The 21,147-nt window shown below is 41.8% G+C and overlaps 3 protein-coding genes across 21 annotated transcripts in view; all 3 read left to right on the plus strand.

The window, feature by feature from the left end:
• Window positions 1–21,147, plus strand: part of LOC120567191 (protocadherin gamma-A11-like) — a 270,004-nt gene that overhangs the window by 169,541 nt on the left and 79,316 nt on the right. For 2 of the 19 annotated variants that reach the window (XM_039814079.1, XM_039814094.1), the window contains exon 1: window positions 10,968–13,490. The exons of 11 other annotated variants lie outside the window; for them this stretch is intronic. In XM_039814079.1, coding sequence (XP_039670013.1) covers window positions 11,097–13,490 — 2,394 coding nt within the window. In that variant the 5' untranslated portion in view covers window positions 10,968–11,096. Of the gene's footprint in view, window positions 1–339; window positions 3,062–4,536; window positions 7,260–10,967; window positions 13,491–14,491; window positions 17,057–21,147 lie in introns of those variants that run through there. 6 more of the 19 variants (XM_039814085.1, XM_039814098.1, XM_039814082.1 and 3 more) reach the window with 6 other exon arrangements.
• On the plus strand, window positions 8,104–10,548 carry LOC120567221 (protocadherin beta-16-like). The gene has a single exon (XM_039814135.1). It carries the CDS (start codon window positions 8,119–8,121, stop codon window positions 10,531–10,533), a length of 2,415 nt encoding a protein of 804 aa, XP_039670069.1. The 5' UTR covers window positions 8,104–8,118; the 3' UTR covers window positions 10,534–10,548.
• LOC120567200 (protocadherin beta-16-like) lies at window positions 17,405–20,827 on the plus strand. Its single transcript, XM_039814117.1, has one exon. The coding sequence runs from the start codon at window positions 17,810–17,812 to the stop codon at window positions 20,315–20,317; it is 2,508 nt and encodes an 835-aa protein (XP_039670051.1). The 5' UTR covers window positions 17,405–17,809; the 3' UTR covers window positions 20,318–20,827.

The raw sequence follows: 21,147 nt of genomic DNA on the forward strand, positions 1-21,147 counted from the left end.
TGCTGTTTCCAGTTTTAATAGCAATCTCTTCATGTGTTCTTCTCATTATTTGTAAACTATTATGATTATGTAGTGAAACCTTTGATTTTCGAAGATATATTTATTCCTTTCAAATCTTTCAATTTTATGTTTTGTCCACCCTATCGCTAAAATATTATATCTGCAAGCTCTGATTAATATGGTGTCATTCATTGTATATCTATTCTCTTTGAATATATAATTAGTAAAACGGCCTAAACCGTAAACACGATACATTACAATAATGTCTTCCTGTAGTCGTTTGTAATGTCCAAAATATTACTTATATGTTGTAAATACATTTCCAGATAGTTTCAACTGAGGTCGCCTGAGCTGAATTTTAGTCGGTGTTCTGCAGTTTTATAATATGGACTCTTAGGGCCGCTGTTGACCAGAGTGTTGATGAATGAGAGCAGGGTTGTAGCAGCACCTCCCATGTAACATCGCCACAGTACAGAGAGAACACGACGGGAAAGAACAGACAGTTCTGTTTGTGGAGCATTTTTGAAAAAGAAGAGGAAAGATTTTGATCTGGAAGACATTTGCTTCCAATGAGTGGATTACGCAGCTGTTCATTTGAGATTTGACACTGTTGTGTCTGTTTTTGTTTGGAATATAAGCAGACTGTGGACTCTCACTGGGGAAAACGGATAGAACAATGAATCGGCAAGTGATTTTGTTTATCTCTCTCATTTTCCTCGACTCGGTGTTCGGGCAGGTCAGCTACTCTATTCCAGAGGAAATGGCGAAAGGCTCTTTGGTGGGCAATATAGCGCAAGATTTAGGTCTAGAAATAAAACGTTTGATATCAGGTAAAGCTAAGATCTATACGAGGAACACCGACGAGTACATCGAGCTGAGCAGAGAAAGGGGAGTCCTCCTCGTCAAAGAGAGAATCGACAGAGAGGTGCTGTGTACAGAGACGGCGCTTTGCACTTTACATTTTCAGATTATTTTGGAGAATCCTATGGAGTTTTACACTGTTACCGTCCAGATCACAGATATCAATGATAATTCGCCAACTTTTGAGATAAATGAGATGAAATTCAAAATTAGCGAGTCGGCGATTAGCGGAGCAAAATTTGTGCTAGAACGGGCTGTGGATCTTGATGTTGGAATCAACGGTGTTCAAAACTACGAACTAAAACCAACAGATAATTTTGCTTTGAAACTGCACAATAACGCTGACGGAAATAAAAACGTTGAGATGTTGCTTCAGAAGCCATTAGACAGAGAGAATCAAGAGCAGATATCGCTTGTGTTAACGGCTGTAGATGGAGGAGAGCCGCAAATGTCAGGAACAATGCTGATTGTCATTACAGTTTTAGACGCTAATGATAACGCCCCCGTTTTTACACAGCCAACATACAAGGCCACAGTTACTGAAAACTCACCTAAAGGCACAGTTGTTGCCACTGTTACAGCCTCAGATGCAGATCAGGGCTCTAACGGTGAAATAACTTATTCAATCACAAATACGTTAGAAAATGTCAGGAAAGTGTTTGAGGTAAATAAAGAAAACGGCGAAGTTTCATTAATTGGAAACATCGACTTCGAAAAGTCAAGACACTTTCAAATAAATGTACTTGCTAGTGACGATGGATCACTCACAGATTCTTGTAAATTGATTGTTGATGTGCAAGACGTGAATGACAACAAGCCTGAAATCAACATAATGTCGAAGTCAAGTGTGATATCAGAGGATGCCAAACTCAATACAGTTGTTACAATGATAAATATTGAAGACAAGGACACTGGAGAAAACGGTAACGTGAAATGCTTTATCAGCGAAAACATACCCTTCATTTTAAAATCATCAACCAATAATTTCTATAGTTTAGTGACAGACAGTGAATTAGACAGAGAGATCTCTTCTCAATATAACATCACTGTGAGCTGCTCTGATGAGGGGGTGCCCTCCCTCTCCAGCAGCGTCACTCTCACCTTACAGATCTCTGATGTGAATGATAACGCGCCTGTCTTTGAGAGGAGCTCATATGAGGCCTACATTGTAGAAAACAACACACCAAGTCTCTCTATATTCACAGTGAAAGCCAGAGACGCTGACTGGAACCAGAATGCCCGTGTTTCTTACATACTGGAGGACTCCTCTGTTAACGGAGTGCCAGTCTCCTCCTATGTGTCCGTTAGTGCTGATAGTGGAGTCATCCATGCAGTGCGCTCTTTTGACTACGAGCAGATCAAAGACTTCCACTTCCGCGTCGAAGCGCAGGATGGAGGCTCTCCTCCACTCAGTAGCAATGTGACTGTAAAAATACTGATCCAAGACCAGAACGACAACCCTCCTCAGGTTCTGTACCCAGTCCAGACTGGTGGCTCTCTGGTGGCTGAAATGGTGCCTCGTTCAGCAGATGTGGGCTATCTGGTCACTAAAGTGGTGGCTGTTGATGTGGACTCTGGACAGAATGCCTGGCTCTCCTATAAACTGCAGAAAGCCACAGACAGGGCGCTGTTTGAAGTGGGCTTACAGAATGGAGAAATAAGAACTATCCGCCAAGTCACTGATAAAGATGCTGTGAAACAAAGACTGACTGTTATAGTGGAGGACAACGGGCAGCCCTCTCGTTCAGCTACAGTCATTGTTAACGTGGCGGTGGCGGACAGCTTCCCTGAAGTGCTGTCTGAGTTCACTGACTTTACACACGACAAGGAGTACAATGACAACCTGACTTTTTACTTAGTGTTGGCTTTGGCTGTAGTTTCCTTCCTCTTCATCACGTGTTTAGTGGTTATTATATCAGTGAAAATCTACAGATGGAGACAGTCTCGCATCCTGTATCACTCCAATCTCCCTGTGATTCCATATTATCCACCACGTTACTCAGACACTTTGGGGACAGGGACTCTCCAACACGTGTACAATTACGAGGTGTGCAGGACGACTGACTCCAGAAAGAGTGACTGTAAGTTCGGCAGAGCTGGTAGTCAGAACGTGCTGATAATGGACCCCAGTTCTACAGGGACGATGCAGCGGATACAGAGTGAAAAGAGCATCCTGGATGATCCAGACTCTCCTCTAGAGGTCAGACTGCTTTAATTCCGTCTTCGTGATTTAAAATGTTATCAATGTTAAGCCGCCTACACATGATCAGTGGCAAAACCGCGAGGTTATGGCGAAGAGCAAAGAGGCAAAGCGCAGCAAAGGAACGTTCTGGAATTGGTTGCGCCCATGGTTGCGCCATGAAAGGTCAACGTCAACGAAGTCAAAGTTGAAATAATTTTATCTTTGAGCGCAGCGCGGCAATTACGAGCGGTGTGCGACGCTCTCCCCATAGGAAATCAATGGAACAGCCTGCGCAGATCGGTTTTGCCCCAGATCATGTGTAGGTCGCTTTACACAACTATTTTTTGAGTAACAAACAGGGGATCAAACAATTATGAGGGGCATTTTGTGTTAAGGTAGTTTTATGCTTTAACAATGTAAAGTAGTTACTTTTGGTAACACTTTACAATAAGGTACATAAAAAATAGGTAGTTAATGATTAGTTACTGTTTTTGAAAGGGTAGTTACCCTTTTTGAAAAGGGTAGTTACCCTTTTTGAAAAGGGTAGTTATCCTTTTACAGAAGGGTAGTTACCCTTTTTCAAAAGGGTAGTTACCCTTTTTCAGAAGGGTAGTTACCCTTTTTCAGAAGGGTAGTTACCCTTTTTGAAAAGGGTAGTTACCCTTTTTTCAGAAGGGTAGTTACCCTTTTTGAAAAGGGTAGTTACCCTTTTTCAGAAGGGTAACGAATGGTTAGTTACCCTTTTTCAGAAGGGTAGTTACCCTTTTTCAAAAGGGTAGTTACCCTTTTTCAGAAGGGTAGTTACCCTTTTTCAGAAGGGTAGTTACCCTTTACTTTTTTCAGACATTTTGTGCTAACTTCGTCTGCTTTCCTCAAAGGAATTTGAAATACTCTACATTTTAACTTCAATCTGTCTTCTTATAGGACGCGATGTATTGGTTTTATAATGATTATAGTTTATTATTATTATTAGTAGTAGTAGTAGTAGTAGTAGTAGTTAGTATGAGTTTTCCAGTTAATATTGCTCTTCATGGCATCACGTTATCCGAACGACAGCTCGTGCAGTCTGGGAGTTCGGTCTCTCATTCAGAGTTAATTCACATCAGAACTGCGGACGGTGACATGCATAGGACAGCCGCATGTTTAACCTGTCTGTCAACTTCTGTTTCCACAGTTTTAATATCGGTCTCTTTCTGTGTCGTTGTCATTTTTTTTGTCAATAATTATCATTATGTAAATAAACCTTTTAATTTTCCAAGATATTTGTTTTCCTTTCCGATCTTTCAATTTGATTTTGAATTCACCCAATCGCTGATATATCTGCAAGATCTGATTAACATGGTTTCATTCACTCTGTATCTATTATCTTTGAATATATTTAGTAAAACGGTCTAAACAGTAAACACGATACATTTAAATGTCTTCCAGTAGTCGTTTGTAATGTCCAAAATATTACTTATGTGTTGTAAATACATTTCCAGATAGTTTACACTGAGGTCGCCTGAGCTGAATTTTAGTCGGTGTTCTGCAGTTTTATAATATGGACTCTTAGGGCCGCTGTTGACCAGAGTGTTGATGAATGAGAGCAGGGTTGTAGCAGCACCTCCCATGTAACATCGCCACAGTACAGAGAGAACACGACGGGAAAGAACAGACAGTTCTGTTTGTGGAGCATTTTTGAAAAAGAAGAGGAAAGATTTTGATCTGGAAGACATTTGCTTCCAATGAGTGGATTACGCAGCTGTTCATTTGAGATTTGACACTGTTGTGTCTGTTTTTGTTTGGAATATAAGCAGACTGTGGACTCTCACTGGGGAAAACGGATAGAACAATGAATCGGCAAGTGATTTTGTTTATCTCTCTCATTTTCCTCGACTCGGTGTTCGGGCAGGTCAGCTACTCTATTCCAGAGGAAATGGCGAAAGGCTCTTTGGTGGGCAATATAGCGCAAGATTTAGGTCTAGAAATAAAACGTTTGATATCAGGTAAAGCTAAGATCTATACGAGGAACACCGACGAGTACATCGAGCTGAGCAGAGAAAGGGGAGTCCTCCTCGTCAAAGAGAGAATCGACAGAGAGGTGCTGTGTACAGAGACGGCGCTTTGCGCTTTACATTTTCAGATTATTTTGGAGAATCCTATGGAGTTTTACACTGTTACCGTCCAGATCACAGATATCAATGATAATTCACCGACCTTTGAGAAAAATGAGATGAAATTCAAAATTAGCGAGTCGGCGATCAACGGAGCAAAATTTGTGCTAGAACGGGCTGTGGATCTTGATGTTGGAATTAATGATATTCAAAACTACAATTTAAAACCAACAGATAATTTTGCTCTGAAACTGCACAGTACATCTGATGGAAATAAAAACGTTGAAATTGTGCTACAAAAACCTTTAGATAGAGAGAAACAAGAGCAGATATCTCTTGTGTTAACGGCTGTAGATGGAGGAGAGCCGCAGATGTCAGGAACAATGCTGATTGTCATTACAGTTTTAGACGTCAATGATAACGCCCCCGTTTTTACACAGCCAACATACAAGGCCACAGTTACTGAGAACTCACCTAAAGGCACAGTTGTTGCCACTGTTACAGCCTCAGATGCAGATCAGGGTTCCAACGGTGAAATAACTTATTCAATCACAAATACACTGGACAATATCAGGAAGTTATTTGAGGTAACTAAAGAAAACGGCGAAGTTTCATTAATTGGAAACATTGACTTCGAAAAGTCAAGACACTTTGAAATAAATGTACTTGCTAGTGACGATGGAGGACTCACAGACTCTTGTAAATTGATTGTTGATGTACAAGACGTCAATGACAACAAGCCTGAAATCAACATAATGTCAAAGTCAACTGTGATATCAGAGGATGCCAAACTCAATACAGTTGTTACAATGATAAATATTGAGGACTTAGATTCAGGAGAAAATGGAAACGTGAAATGCTTCATTAGCGAAAATATACCTTTCACTCTGAAAACATCGACAAATAATTTCTATAGTTTAGTGACAGACAGTGATTTAGACAGAGAGAGAGCTTCTGAGTATAATATAACTGTGAGCTGCTCTGATGAGGGAGTGCCCTCCCTCTCCAGCAGCGTCACTCTCACCTTACAGATCTCTGATGTGAATGATAACGCGCCTGTCTTTGAGAGGAGCTCATATGAGGCCTACATTGTAGAAAACAACACACCAGGTCTCTCTATATTCACAGTAAAAGCCAGAGACGCTGACTGGAACCAGAATGCCCGTGTTTCTTACATACTGGAGGACTCCTCTGTTAACGGAGTGCCAGTCTCCTCATATGTGTCCGTTAGTGCTGATAGTGGAGTCATCCATGCAGTGCGCTCTTTTGACTACGAGCAGATCAAAGACTTCCACTTCTGCGTCAAAGCGCAGGATGGAGGCTCTCCTCCACTCAGTAGCAATGTGACTGTGAAAATACTGATCCAGGACCAGAACGACAACCCTCCTCAGGTTCTGTACCCAGTCCAGACTGGTGGCTCTCTGGTGGCTGAAATGGTGCCTCGTTCAGCAGATGTGGGCTATCTGGTCACTAAAGTGGTGGCTGTTGATGTGGACTCTGGACAGAATGCCTGGCTCTCCTATAAACTGCAGAAAGCCACAGACAGGGCGCTGTTTGAAGTGGGCTTACAGAATGGAGAAATAAGAACTATCCGCCAAGTCACTGATAAAGATGCTGTGAAACAAAGACTGACTGTTATAGTGGAGGACAACGGGCAGCCCTCTCGTTCAGCTACAGTCATTGTTAACGTGGCGGTGGCGGACAGCTTCCCTGAAGTGCTGTCTGAGTTCACTGACTTTACGCACGACAAGGACTACAATGACAACCTGACGTTTTACTTAGTGTTGGCTTTGGCTGTAGTTTCCTTCCTCTTCATCACGTGTTTAGTGGTTATTATATCAGTGAAAATCTACAGATGGAGACAGTCTCGCATCCTGTATCACTCTAATCTCCCTGTGATTCCATATTATCCACCACGTTACTCAGACACTTTGGGGACAGGGACTCTCCAACACGTGTACAATTACGAGGTGTGCAGGACGACTGACTCCAGAAAGAGTGACTGTAAGTTCGGCAGAGCTGGTAGTCAGAACGTGCTGATAATGGACCCCACTTCTACAGGGACGATGCAGCGGATACAGAGTGAAAAGAACATCCTGGATGAACCAGACTCTCCTGTTGAGGTGAGGCCTCCGTTATAAAGCAATTATTGAATTAATATATCCATTTAGCAATAAAGAAAAACTGACACTAATTACTGGTTGTAGCTGATTTTCTTCAGTGTGCTGTAATAAATGCGTTTTAGCACCACGGACAGCGCTAGACGAAACATCGTAAATGAGGTCAATGCAGGATTGTTGCAGGAGTTCAGTTACCCTATATTTCTATATTTTGGCTTGCATTCTTCTAGGTGCACCTTGTGTGTGTGTGTGTGTGTGTGTGTGTGTGTGTGTGTGTGTGTTTGTGTGTGTGTTTGTTTGTATGTGTCCGAGTTTCTGTGTTATCGTGGTGTACTTTTTAAGTAGAATCCCCTGCTAGCAGCAAGTAGTGTAGTCAAATTGACATACAGTGGTCTTATTCAGACACGTTCATCCTGTTTCTGGCTTTTCATTCTTTGTGCTTTCATAATTTTTTTAAAACGAGTTTGGCAAAAAGGAGAAACATGTTAAACAATGCGTTTGTTTCCAGCACTTTGAAAAATATATTTTTTAACATTACAATGCCTGGACTTCTTAACTCCCAGTCTTTTGCAGTTTCGTGTTCTGTACTCTTAGGGACGCTGTTGGCCAGCGTGTGGTAGTTTCACTGCAGATCTCAGCAGCACCTCCCAGATCATTTAGATTTCTGAAAAGCAAGGTCGAGACAATGCACAGTTCAAAATACTGAAGACACTTCACACACTCACTGGAGTTGGAAATATATTGATCGACATTTCTGTTGCCGCTTCCTCGTTCTTTTTCCTCCAGTGTGTGGAAGACAACTGTCTTTTTTGCGGATTATTTTCTGATTCTTTTTGATCGTAGAGAAACGTTGAACGAGACAATGAGACGGCAAGTACTATTGTTTTTCTCGATGCTCTCTCTCTGTTTCGTGCTTGGGCAGGTCAGCTATTCTATTCCCGAGGAAATATCAAAAGGCTCGTTGATTGGCAACATAGCACAAGATTTAGGTTTAGATTTAAAAAGACTGAAAACAGGAAAAGCACGCTTGCATGTTGGAAACAGCGCTAAATACATCGAGTTGAATAAAGAAAAGGGAGTCCTTCTCATCAAAGAGAGAATGGACAGAGAGGCGTTATGCAAACAAATTACTCCTTGTGCTTTACATTTTCAAATAATTTTGGAAAACCCCATCGAGTTTTATCGCGTTACGGTAGAAATAACAGATATAAACGACAACGCTCCTCTATTTAAAATGAATAATATGCTATTCGAGATTAGCGAATCGGCTGTTAGGGGTGCCAAATTTGTATTAGAGAAAGCATTAGATTATGATGTCGGTATAAATGGGCTCAAAAGCTATTCCCTTAACCCAACAGATAATTTCGTTTTGAAACTCAACAACAACGCAGGTGGAGAAAAGGAGGTAGAGATGGTCTTGGAGAAACCTCTTGATCGTGAGAAACAAGAACAACTGACTCTAACACTAACAGCCGTCGACGGAGGTGAACCTCCGCTGTCAGGGACAGTGCAAATTCACGTAACTGTGTTAGATGTGAATGACAACGCTCCATTGTTTACGCAATCAACATATGAAGCTACTTTGATGGAAAACTCCCAGAAGGGAACTTCATTGATGACTGTAACAGCTACTGATATAGATCATGGCACAAATGGTGTCGTAACGTATTCAATTTCGAGTAACACTGAGGGAATTTTGGATTTATTTGAAATACATGGCGCAAGTGGTGAGGTGCGTTTGATTGGCAAAATAGACTATGAAACATCAAAACATTATCAGTTAGATGTTAAAGCAAGGGATCAAGGTGGGCTAACTGACTCTTGCAAAATATTATTTGACATTATTGATATGAATGATAATATTCCAATGATAGATTTAATGTCGACTACACAATCTATACCGGAAGATTCCACATTTCAAACAGTTGTTGCTGTTATGAATGTGCATGATGCTGACTCGGACAATAACGGAGTGGTTAAATGTTTTCTTAGTGATGGCGAGCCTTTTATCATTGAAAATACATCAAATGGTTTTTATAGTATACGAACAAACAGTGAATTAGACAGAGAGAGAGCCTCTGAGTATAATATAACTGTGACCTGCTCTGATGAGGGAGTGCCCTCCCTCTCCAGCAGCGTCACTCTCACCTTACAGATCTCTGATGTGAATGATAACGTGCCTGTCTTTGAGAGGAGCTCATATGAGGCCTACATTGTAGAAAACAACACACCAAGTCTCTCTATATTCACAGTAAAAGCCAGAGACGCTGACTGGAACCAGAATGCCCGTGTTTCTTACATACTGGAGGACTCCTCTGTTAACGGAGTGCCAGTCTCCTCATATGTGTCCGTTAGTGCTGATAGTGGAGTCATCCATGCAGCGCGCTCTTTTGACTACGAGCAGATCAAAGACTTCCACTTCCGCGTCAAAGCGCAGGATGGAGGCTCTCCTCCACTCAGTAGCAATGTGACTGTGAAAATACTGATCCAGGACCAGAACGACAACCCTCCTCAGGTTCTGTACCCAGTCCAGACTGGTGGCTCTCTGGTGGCTGAAATGGTGCCTCGTTCAGCAGATGTGGGCTATCTGGTCACTAAAGTGGTGGCTGTTGATGTGGACTCTGGACAGAATGCCTGGCTCTCCTATAAACTGCAGAAAGCCACAGACAGGGCGCTGTTTGAAGTGGGCTTACAGAATGGAGAAATAAGAACTATCCGCCAAGTCACTGATAAAGATGCTGTGAAACAAAGAATGACTGTTATAGTGGAGGACAACGGGCAGCCCTCTCGTTCAGCTACAGTCATTGTTAACGTGGCGGTGGCGGACAGCTTCCCTGAAGTGCTGTCTGAGTTCACTGACTTTACACACGACAAGGAGTACAATGACAACCTGACTTTTTACTTAGTGTTGGCTTTGGCTGTAGTTTCCTTCCTCTTCATCACGTGTTTAGTGGTTATTATATCAGTGAAAATCTACAGATGGAGACAGTCTCGCATCCTGTATCACTCCAATCTCCCTGTGATTCCATATTATCCACCACGTTACTCAGACACTTTGGGGACAGGGACTCTCCAACACGTGTACAATTACGAGGTGTGCAGGACGACTGACTCCAGAAAGAGTGACTGTAAGTTCGGCAGAGCTGGTAGTCAGAACGTGCTGATAATGGACTCCAGTTCTACAGGGACGATGCAGCGGATACAGAGTGAAAAGAGCATCCTGGATGAACCAGACTCTCCTCTAGAGGTTAGAAATGCCCTCCTTTGGTTATGTTAAAGTTACATGTTTAAATATGTCGTATATCTGACAACAGAATGTCACCACCTTGGACAGAGGCACTACTATTTTACCCACTTTCTCTCTCTCTGATCTTGTGTCATATAGTTGTAATGATGTGCTTTCAGTTGTGTTTATTTTCTGTATCTGCCATTTATGTGATGACTGGAGTGACGGCGCACTCTTTTTGATGACAAATTTTTAAGCTGTTTTATAACACCAGTATTGCATATAATGCTTATTCCTAAACTATTTAAACTAATATTAGGTTTAATGTTCTTGCAATTTCACTTTTTGAACTCCATGGGCCGCTGTTGGTTAAGGCGTTGCAGTTGTGGACATGATTTGAAGCAGATCCTCCCATATCATGTCGTTATTTCAGAGAAAGAAAAAGGGTGAAAACACTTTTTCACGGATATGTCTCCCTTTCGGACACGCTGAGCCGGATCGACTCGTTCAAAATTTGTGGATTTACTTAATATTCCTTTATCAATTCATTTTCACATGGAGATATTTTTATTGTGAAACCGAGTGTAACAGTCTTTTTGTGGCGTAAAACGTATATGGATAGAACAATGGCACGGCAAGTACTGCTTTTCATCTCAATCTTCTCTCTTGGATCAGTTCTCGGTCAAGTCAGCTACTCTATTCCGGAGGAAATGGCAAAGGGCTCTGTAGTTGGCAACATAGCACGGGATTTAGGATTGGATGTGAAAAGACTAAAATCAGGTAAAGCCCGTATATTTACGGGCGACAGTGCAGAATACATACAGCTGAATAGAGAACGGGGAGTCCTCCTCGTTAAAGAGAGAATCGACAGAGAGTCGCTCTGCATACAGACGACGCCTTGTGCTTTACATTTGCAGATTATTCTAGAAAATCCAATGGAGCTTTTTCGAATAACAGTAGAGATTACCGACATCAACGACAACAGTCCCAGTTTTAAAAATGACGAGAAACGTTTTGAAATTAGCGAATCTGCAGTTACAGGATCTAAATTTGTTTTAGAAAGGGCAGTTGATGCAGACATTGGCGTAAATGGCCTGAAAAATTACAGTTTGAAATCTACAGATAATTTTATGCTTAAAATACAAACGCATGCAGATGTAATTAAAAAGGTCGAAATGGTCTTGCACAAGCCGTTAGATCGAGAGAAAGAGGAACAAATATCGTTGTTGTTAACAGCTGTAGATGGAGGAGATCCTCAAATGTCTGGTACAGTAAAGATTTATGTGACCGTGCTCGATGCAAACGACAATGCTCCTGTTTTTATGCAGTCGGTTTACAAGGCAGCCATCGCCGAAAATTCTCAGAAAGGAACAACTGTGACAACAGTGAGTGCTTCAGATGCAGATAAAGGGACAAACGGGGAAGTTTCTTATTCAGTGTCGACCACCATGGATAGTGTGTCTGATATATTTACAATAAATGAAAACGGTGAAGTAATTTTAGTTGGTGAAGTTGACTTTGAAAAAGCCAAGTATTACCAAATTGATATCGAAGCTCAAGACAGCGGTGGTCTTTCTGATTCCAGTAAAATTATTGTTGATGTTATTGATATTAATGATAATAAGCCTGTAATCAGTATACTTTCCAAATCTGACTCAATCCCAGAAGATTCTTCCCAAAATACAGTTATAGCTATGTTTAGTGTTCTTGACCCAGATTCAAGTAGCAATGGTCAAGTGAACTGCAGAATAAATGGCAACATACCTTTTACTATTACCACTTCTTCTAATGATTTCTATAGTTTAGTAACCGACAGTGATTTAGACAGAGAGAGAGCCTCTGAGTATAACATAACTGTGACCTGCTCTGATGAGGGAGTGCCTTCCCTCTCCAGCAGCGTCACTCTCACCTTACAGATCTCTGATGTGAATGATAACCCGCCTGTCTTTGAGAGGAGCTCATATGAGGCCTACATTGTAGAAAACAACACACCAGGTCTCTCTATATTCACAGTGAAAGCCAGAGACGCTGACTGGAACCAGAATGCCCGTGTTTCTTACATACTGGAGGACTCCTCTGTTAACGGAGTGCCAGTCTCCTCATATGTGTCCGTTAGTGCTGATAGTGGAGTCATCCATGCAGTGCGCTCTTTTGACTACGAGCAGATCAAAGACTTCCACTTCCGCGTCAAAGCGCAGGATGGAGGCTCTCCTCCACTCAGTAGCAATGTGACTGTGAAAATACTGATCCAGGACCAGAACGACAACCCTCCTCAGGTTCTGTACCCAGTCCAGACTGGTGGCTCTCTGGTGGCTGAAATGGTGCCTCGTTCAGCAGATGTGGGCTATCTGGTCACTAAAGTGGTGGCTATTGATGTGGACTCTGGACAGAATGCCTGGCTCTCCTATAAACTGCAGAAAGCCACAGACAGGGCGCTGTTTGAAGTGGGCTTACAGAATGGAGAAATAAGAACTATCCGCCAAGTCACTGATAAAGATGCTGTGAAACAAAGACTGACTGTTATAGTGGAGGACAACGGGCAGCCCTCTCGTTCAGCTACAGTCATTGTTAACGTGGCGGTGGCGGACAACTTCCCTGAAGTGCTGTCTGAGTTCACTGACTTTACACACGACAAGGAGTACAATGACAACTTGACTTTTTACTTAGTGTTGGCTTTGGCTGTAGTTTCCTTCCTCTTCATCACGTGTTTAGTGGTTATTATATCAGTGAAAATCTACAGATGGAGACAGTCTCGCATCCTGTATCACTCCAATCTCCCTGTGATTCCATATTATCCACCACGTTACTCAGACACTTTGGGGACAGGGACTCTCCAACACGTGTACAATTACGAGGTGTGCAGGACGACTGACTCCAGAAAGAGTGACTGTAGGTCCGGCAGAGCTGGTAGTCAGAACGTGCTGATAATGGACCCCAGTTCTACAGGGACGATGCAGCGGATACAGAGTGAAAAGAGCATCCTGGATGAACCAGACTCTCCTTTAGAGGTCAGTTCAATAATGTAGCTTCTTCTCTGTGACTTCCTTTCTCTTTTGTGTTTACTTGCATTGCTAGGGAACTGCATAACGCTGTTTCAGTATTTTCCATTCACCATAACCATACCTACATTCTCAATGATGAATGTTATATTATTTCACACGCACGTCACTTTAACTTAGTTGCATTGTGTTAAAGCAGACTGATATCTCCCTTTCACTACTTTCACCTTGTTGTCATGCAGATTATTTTAAAATGTTTTGTATTGGTCCTTTCCATGGAAACATTGCTTTGAGTCAGTAATCTGGCTTTGGAGCGAGACTTTGTGTCAGTATTTGGTCTGATTGAATTTCCAGGTGGCTCTTTCGGTATTGAAATATCTTTATTTTATTATTTTTTGTTCAGATTGAGCATACATTTTTTTTTTACCGAGTGCTTGTTATACACAACGTTTCGCAATAAACATGAATTATTATTTTTTTCAAACTTTAGTGACACTTTAATGTCTTAAGTATGCAATGATTTTGTCTATATGAAATGGCTTGTGATTGCCATTAGTGTTGGCCATTTGTAAGACTTTCATTATTTCAGGACCTCGGACAGCTACTTTTCTAGTCTCTGCTTGGTGCTCTTCATGCCCTCATTTTTTAGGCATACCAGTTTATTTTCGTAGTTTTTTTCTACTTTTAGTCAGATGTGGTTTATCCTTTTATAGACCCATCATGACTGAACATGCAAACAAAAGTGATAAATTATAACTATAAACTGTTTTGAAGTGGCGACTCGCCGTTTGGGAGGTGGATCATATCACCTATACGGCTTTTACAACATTATTTCAAGTTACACTTTCCTAGTAGTACGTCTGCTGGACTGATTATTCCATGTTGGTATTCTGCAGTTTTGTATTATGGACTCTTAGGGCCGCTGTTGACCATAGTGTGCACGGCTGAGAATAGGGCTGTAGCAGCACCTCCTATTTAACATCACCATTATGAAGAGAGAACACGACGGGAAAGAACCGACTTTCTGGATATGTAGAATATCTGATAACCGACACGACGACCTCCGAGACTGTTGTTTTTACTGTTTGGATTATACAGCTGCGAAATGGATGTTTGTCACTGGGATTGACTTCAGTTTATGGGATATATAACCGGACTGTTACACGTTTCTGAGAAAATACTCGGATAGAACAATGAAAGGACAAGCGCTGTTGTTCATCTGTCTCCTTTCGCTCGGCTCGGTAATGGGGCAGGCCAGCTACACAATACCGGAGGAAATGGCGAAAGGCTCTTTAGTTGGTAATATAGCACAAGATTTAGGTTTAGAAACCAAACGTTTGGCTTCTGGCAAAGCTCGACTCTATACCCGAGACAGCGATGAGTACATCGAGCTGAACAGAGACAGAGGAGTCCTTCTTGTTAAAGAGAGAATCGACAGAGAGGTACTCTGCAGACAGACGACGCCTTGTGCTTTACACTTTCAGATAATTTTGGAGAATCCTATGGAATTTTACAGTGTTACAGTCCGGATCACAGATATCAATGATAATGCCCCAACCTTTGAAGAAAGGGAAATCAAATTCAAAATAAGTGAGTCAGCGATCACCGGGGCAAAATTTGTGCTGGAAAGGGCTGTGGATCTTGATGTTGGAATTAATAGCGTTCATAGTTATGAATTAAGGCCAACAGATAATTTTGCTTTGAAACTGCACAATAACGCTGACGGAAATAAAAACGTTGAGATGTTGCTTCAGAAGCCATTAGACAGAGAGAATCAAGAGCAGATATCGCTTGTGTTAACGGCTGTAGATGGAGGAGAGCCGCAAATGTCAGGAACAATGCTGATTGTCATTACAGTTTTAGACGCTAATGATAACGCCCCCGTTTTTACACAGCCAACATACAAGGCCACAGTTACTGAAAACTCACCTAAAGGCACAGTTGTTGCCACTGTTACAGCCTCAGATGCAGATCAGGGCTCTAACGGTGAAATAACTTATTCAATCACAAACACGTTAGACAATGTCAGGAAAGTATTTAAAATAAACAGGGAAACTGGTGAGGTTACTTTAATTGGAAATATTGACTTTGAAGACTCGCAACATTTTCAAATAAATGTACGTGCTAGTGACGATGGAGGACTCACAGACTCTTGTAAATTGATTGTTGATTTACAAGATGTAAACGACAACAAGCCTGAAATCAACATAATGTCGAAGTCAAGTGTGATATCAGAGGATGCCAAACTCAATACAGTTGTTACAATGATAAATATTGAAGACAAGGACTCCGGAGAAAACGGAAAAGTGCAATGTTTTATCAACGAAAATGTACCCTTCATTTTAAAATCATCAACCAATAATTTCTATCGTTTAGTGACAGACAGTGAATTAGACAGAGAGACAGGATCTGAGTATAATATAACTGTGACCTGCTCTGATGAGGGAGTGCCCTCCCTCTCCAGCAGCGTCACTCTCTCCTTACAGATCTCTGATGTGAATGATAACGCGCCTGTCTTTGAGAGGAGCTCATATGAGGCCTACATTGTAGAAAACAACACACCAGGTCTCTCTATATTCACAGTGAAAGCCAGAGACGCTGACTGGAACCAGAATGCCCGTGTTTCTTACATCATGGAGGACTCCTCTGTTAACGGAGCGCCAGTCTCCTCATATGTGTCCGTTAGTGCTGATAGTGGAGCCATCCATGCAGTGCGCTCTTTTGACTACGAGCAGATCAAAGACTTCCTCTTCCGCGTCAAAGCGCAGGATGGAGGCTCTCCTCCACTCAGTAGCAATGTGACTGTGAAAATACTGATCCAGGACCAGAACGACAACCCTCCTCAGGTTCTGTACCCAGTCCAAACTGGTGGCTCTCTGGTTGCTGAAATGGTGCCTCGTTCAGCAGATGTGGGCTATCTGGTCACTAAAGTGGTGGCTGTTGATGTGGACTCTGGACAGAATGCCTGGCTCTCCTATAAACTGCAGAAAGCCACAGACAGGGCGCTGTTTGAAGTGGGCTTACAGAATGGAGAAATAAGAACTATCCGCCAAGTCACTGATAAAGATGCTGTGAAACAAAGAATGACTGTTATAGTGGAGGACAACGGGCAGCCCTCTCGTTCAGCTACAGTCATTGTTAACGTGGCGGTGGCGGACAGCTTCCCTGAAGTGCTGTCTGAGTTCACTGACTTTACACACGACAAGGAGTACAATGACAACCTGACTTTTTACTTAGTCTTGGCTGCTGTAGTTTCCTTCCTCTTCATCACGTGTTTAGTGGTTATTATATCAGTGAAAATCTACAGATGGAGACAGTCTCGCATCATGTATCACTCCAATCTCCCTGTGATTCCATATTATCCACCACGTTACTCAGACACTTTGGGGACAGGGACTCTCCAACACGTGTACAATTACGAGGTGTGCAGGACGACTGACTCCAGAAAGAGTGACTGTAAGTTCGGCAGAGCTGGTAGTCAGAACGTGCTGATAATGGACCCCAGTTCTACAGGGACGATGCAGCGGATACAGAGTGAAAAGAGCATCCTAGATGAACCAGACTCTCCTCTAGAGGTTAGAAAACTGTAACGAACACAATGTTTCATTTTTATACAAATCAATAACCATGATATAGGTGCATTAATTTCACGAGGAAGTTGGCTGCAGTATCAGTCCAGCAAACAGCATGTATAAATGCCTGAGGAGTTTAGGCTTATGCGTCAGTGTTCACATTCAGTAACAATGGACAGCGACAGCGACAGCTGACAACAGTGCATGTACCCATGTGTTGTGTTTTTATGTTTGGTCCTGTCTTCATACCTTTTATTCATATAGACTATATTATGAAAACACGGCTTTTGTAATTTCACAATTCAAATATGTTACTAAATCAATTGAGCACACTAGTATCAAACTATACATGTTTGTAAATATTAGATGGATATTTCAAATAACTGTCAAGCTGTTTTTGTTTTCAGTTCCGCGTTATTGCCAGAAAACATTGCAGTAGTTGTCATTTATATCACTTGTTGTAATTTGTATTTTCAACTCAAAGGGTCGCTGTTGGCAAGCGCGTTGCTATTTAACTAGATGTTATTTGTTTCTGTCTGTGTCCTGCCCCTTCGTGTACATACGGTGGATATCATCGGAGAAAGACAGAATAAACAGTCCGCGCTCATGAGGAGCCCTGTAAGGAGTTACTGAACTGGATATCTTGTGTTCATTCGTATAGTTGAAGTGTGGCCGCTTTTTGTTATCTGCTTTCGCATTGACTGCATTGGGGATGCTTTTGTTTTAGCGGTGCAGGAAACGACCTCAGACAGAACAATGAAACGGCAAGTACTGTTGTTTCTCTCGGTGCTATATTTTAGCGACGTGCTCGGGCACGTCAGCTATTCCATTCCCGAAGAAATGGCGAAAGGCTCTGTCGTTGGTAACATAGCGCATGATTTAGGTTTAGATCTTAAAAGGTTGAAATCAGGCAAAGCTCGTGTCTATACAGGAGGCAGCGTAGAATACATCGGGCTGAATAAAGAAAGGGGAGTCCTCCTTATCCAAGAGAGGATAGACAGAGAGGCTTTATGTGGAGAGACGACGCCTTGTGCTTTACATTTCCAGTTAATTCTGGAAAACCCAATGGAACTGTTTCGTGTAACAGTGGAGATCACCGACATAAACGATAATAACCCCAGTTTTACTAATGCAGAAAAACGCTTTGAAATCAGCGAGTCCGCTGTGATAGGATCGAAATTTGTATTAGAGAAAGCTATCGATTCTGACATTGGGATTAATGGATTACAGCGATACTCACTTAGTCCCACTGATAACTTTATATTAAAACCTGGAAATCAGGCAGGCGGAAGTAAAAAGGTAGAGATGGTTCTACAGAAGCCTCTAGACCGGGAAAAGCAAGAACACATCTCACTGTTGTTAACTGCTGTAGACGGAGGGGAGCCGCAGATGTCAGGGACAATGCAGATATTTGTCAATGTATTAGATGTGAATGACAACGCACCTACATTCGCTAAACCGCTGTATAGAGCAAAAATACTAGAACATTCTCCCAAAGGCACCAGCGTAACGACTGTAAGTGCATCTGATAAAGACATCGGCTCTAACGGAGAAGTATCATATCTCATATCTACCAGCGAACGTCTTTTATCTGAACTGTTTAAGATTAATTCGAAAACCGGGGACATATTCCTAATCGGTGAAATAGATTATGAAAAGGCGAAAATTTATGAAATAGATATTGAAGTTGTAGATAGCGGGGGACTCTCTGATTCCACCAAAGTAATAGTTGATGTTATTGATATAAATGACAACAATCCTCACATAAATATTGTTTCAAAATCAGACTCCATATTAGAGGATTCACCTCCAAACACTGTTATAGCTATGTTAAGTGTGAATGATCCAGATTCAGAGACTGGTGGACAGGTAGAGTGTAATATAGACAGTAGCATTCCCTTCAAAATACAAACTTCATTAAATGGATTTTATACTTTAGTTACAGAGGTCACTTTAGACAGAGAGATTGCTTCTCAATACAATATAACTATTACCTGCTCTGATGAGGGAGTGCCCTCCCTCTCCAGCAGCGGCACTCTCACCTTACAGATCTCTGATGTGAATGATAACGCGCCTGTCTTTGAGAGGAGCTCATATGAGGCCTACATTGTAGAAAACAACACACCAGGTCTCTCTATATTCACAGTGAAAGCCAGAGACGCTGACTGGAACCAGAATGCCCGTGTTTCTTACATACTGGAGGACTCCTCTGTTAACGGAGTACCAGTCTCTTCATATGTGTCCGTTAGTGCTGATAGTGGAGTCATCCATGCAGTGCGCTCTTTTGACTACGAGCAGATCAAAGACTTCCACTTCCGCGTCAAAGCGCAGGATGGAGGCTCTCCTCCACTCAGTAGCAATGTGACTGTGAAAATACTGATCCAGGACCAGAACGACAACCCTCCTCAGGTTCTGTACCCAGTCCAGACTGGTGGCTCTCTGGTGGCTGAAATGGTGCCTCGTTCAGCAGATGTGGGCTATCTGGTCACTAAAGTGGTGGCTGTTGATGTGGACTCTGGACAGAATGCCTGGCTCTCCTATAAACTGCAGAAAGCCACAGACAGGGCGCTGTTTGAAGTGGGCTTACAGAATGGAGAAATAAGAACTATCCGCCAAGTCACTGACAAAGATGCTGTGAAACAAAGACTGACTGTTATAGTGGAGGACAACGGGCAGCCCTCTCGTTCAGCTACAGTCATTGTTAACGTGGCGGTGGCGGACAGCTTCCCTGAAGTGCTGTCTGAGTTCACTGACTTTACACACGACAAGGAGTACAATGACAACCTGACGTTTTACTTAGTGTTGGCTTTGGCTGTAGTTTCCTTCCTCTTCATCACGTGTTTAGTGGTTATTATATCAGTGAAAATCTACAGATGGAGACAGTCTCGCATCCTTTATCACTCCAATCTCCCTGTGATTCCATATTATCCACCACGTTACTCAGACACTTTGGGGACAGGGACTCTCCAACACGTGTACAATTACGAGGTGTGCAGGACGACTGACTCCAGAAAGAGTGACTTTAAGTTCGGCAGAGCTGGTAGTCAGAACGTGCTGATAATGGACCCCAGTTCTACAGGGACGATGCAGCGGATACAGAGTGAAAAGAGCATCCTGGATGAACCAGACTCTCCTCTAGAGGTTAGACTCATGGAATTACACAATGGTTTCTATTACAGCTTTAATGGTAGCACTTTTTTCTTTCAATCCATTATGTTGCTCACTAAACTTGGAACTCTTGGTAAAGTCAAAATCATAATATAATGCACCTATGCTTTCTACTTTCGCCATTTTTTAATCCGTTCAATGTTGCGTCCTTAATATTTTTTATATTGTGACCTTTAATACCCTCTACTTCAAGTTTCAATTGTTTTATTAAAACCTGTACATTGTTGTCTTTAGTGCAAAATGTACAGAAGCCCAACATAGAATGGATTTCATGGATTTCAAGGCAACAACTTTGGAAGTCAGTTTAAGATTTGAATCCTGACCTTTTCTGCAGCAAGTTTGCTATTAGCTTGTATAACTCTTCAATAGAGTTCAACTATTGATTAAGAGCTGAATGTGCTATGTTAAGAAACTTTCTTGTTGATTTGCACTCAAACCCCTTTAACTGCTGTGTTTAAGAATGCTGGGATCGCCAAAAGTGACACAATGTTTACTATTCTACATCTTATAAACTCTTTTTTATTGTGCACTTCTTTATCACCTGTTTTCACCCTTGTATATTTTAACAGCATATTTTTTAAGAGGGCAAACATGACTTATGTTTATTAATCTGAAAATACCTTTCCTATTTAATAAGTATCATACTTATTTGCAAAAATGCAATCTTTCTGTTGCCTTTATAACTGCAACATTCTCACATGATTTGTCATGCCTGTTGGTTAATATTATTGTGCATTCAGCACCAGTGTCATGGACAGCGGTGTACAGAGAGGGAAACTCCACAAGACACACCAGTGTAACAGTCAAAGCATTATGCCCAATTACTTCAAAATACTTTTTCCAGAAAATTGTTCCACCACAAATGTGAATGCACATTGTTAGTGTTTATTTACAGTATTGTAAATTTTTATATTTTTAGATCCAAC

Source organism: Perca fluviatilis, chromosome 10, assembly GCF_010015445.1.
Source record: "Perca fluviatilis chromosome 10, GENO_Pfluv_1.0, whole genome shotgun sequence".
In the NCBI taxonomy this organism is placed as follows: Eukaryota; Metazoa; Chordata; class Actinopteri; order Perciformes; family Percidae; genus Perca; species Perca fluviatilis.

Coding starts and splice junctions, on each gene's coding strand:
- LOC120567221 (XM_039814135.1), top strand. CDS start 8,119: ATGAGACGGCAAGTACTATTGTTTTTCTCGATGCTCTCTCTCTGTTTC.
- LOC120567200 (XM_039814117.1), top strand. CDS start 17,810: ATGAAACGGCAAGTACTGTTGTTTCTCTCGGTGCTATATTTTAGCGAC.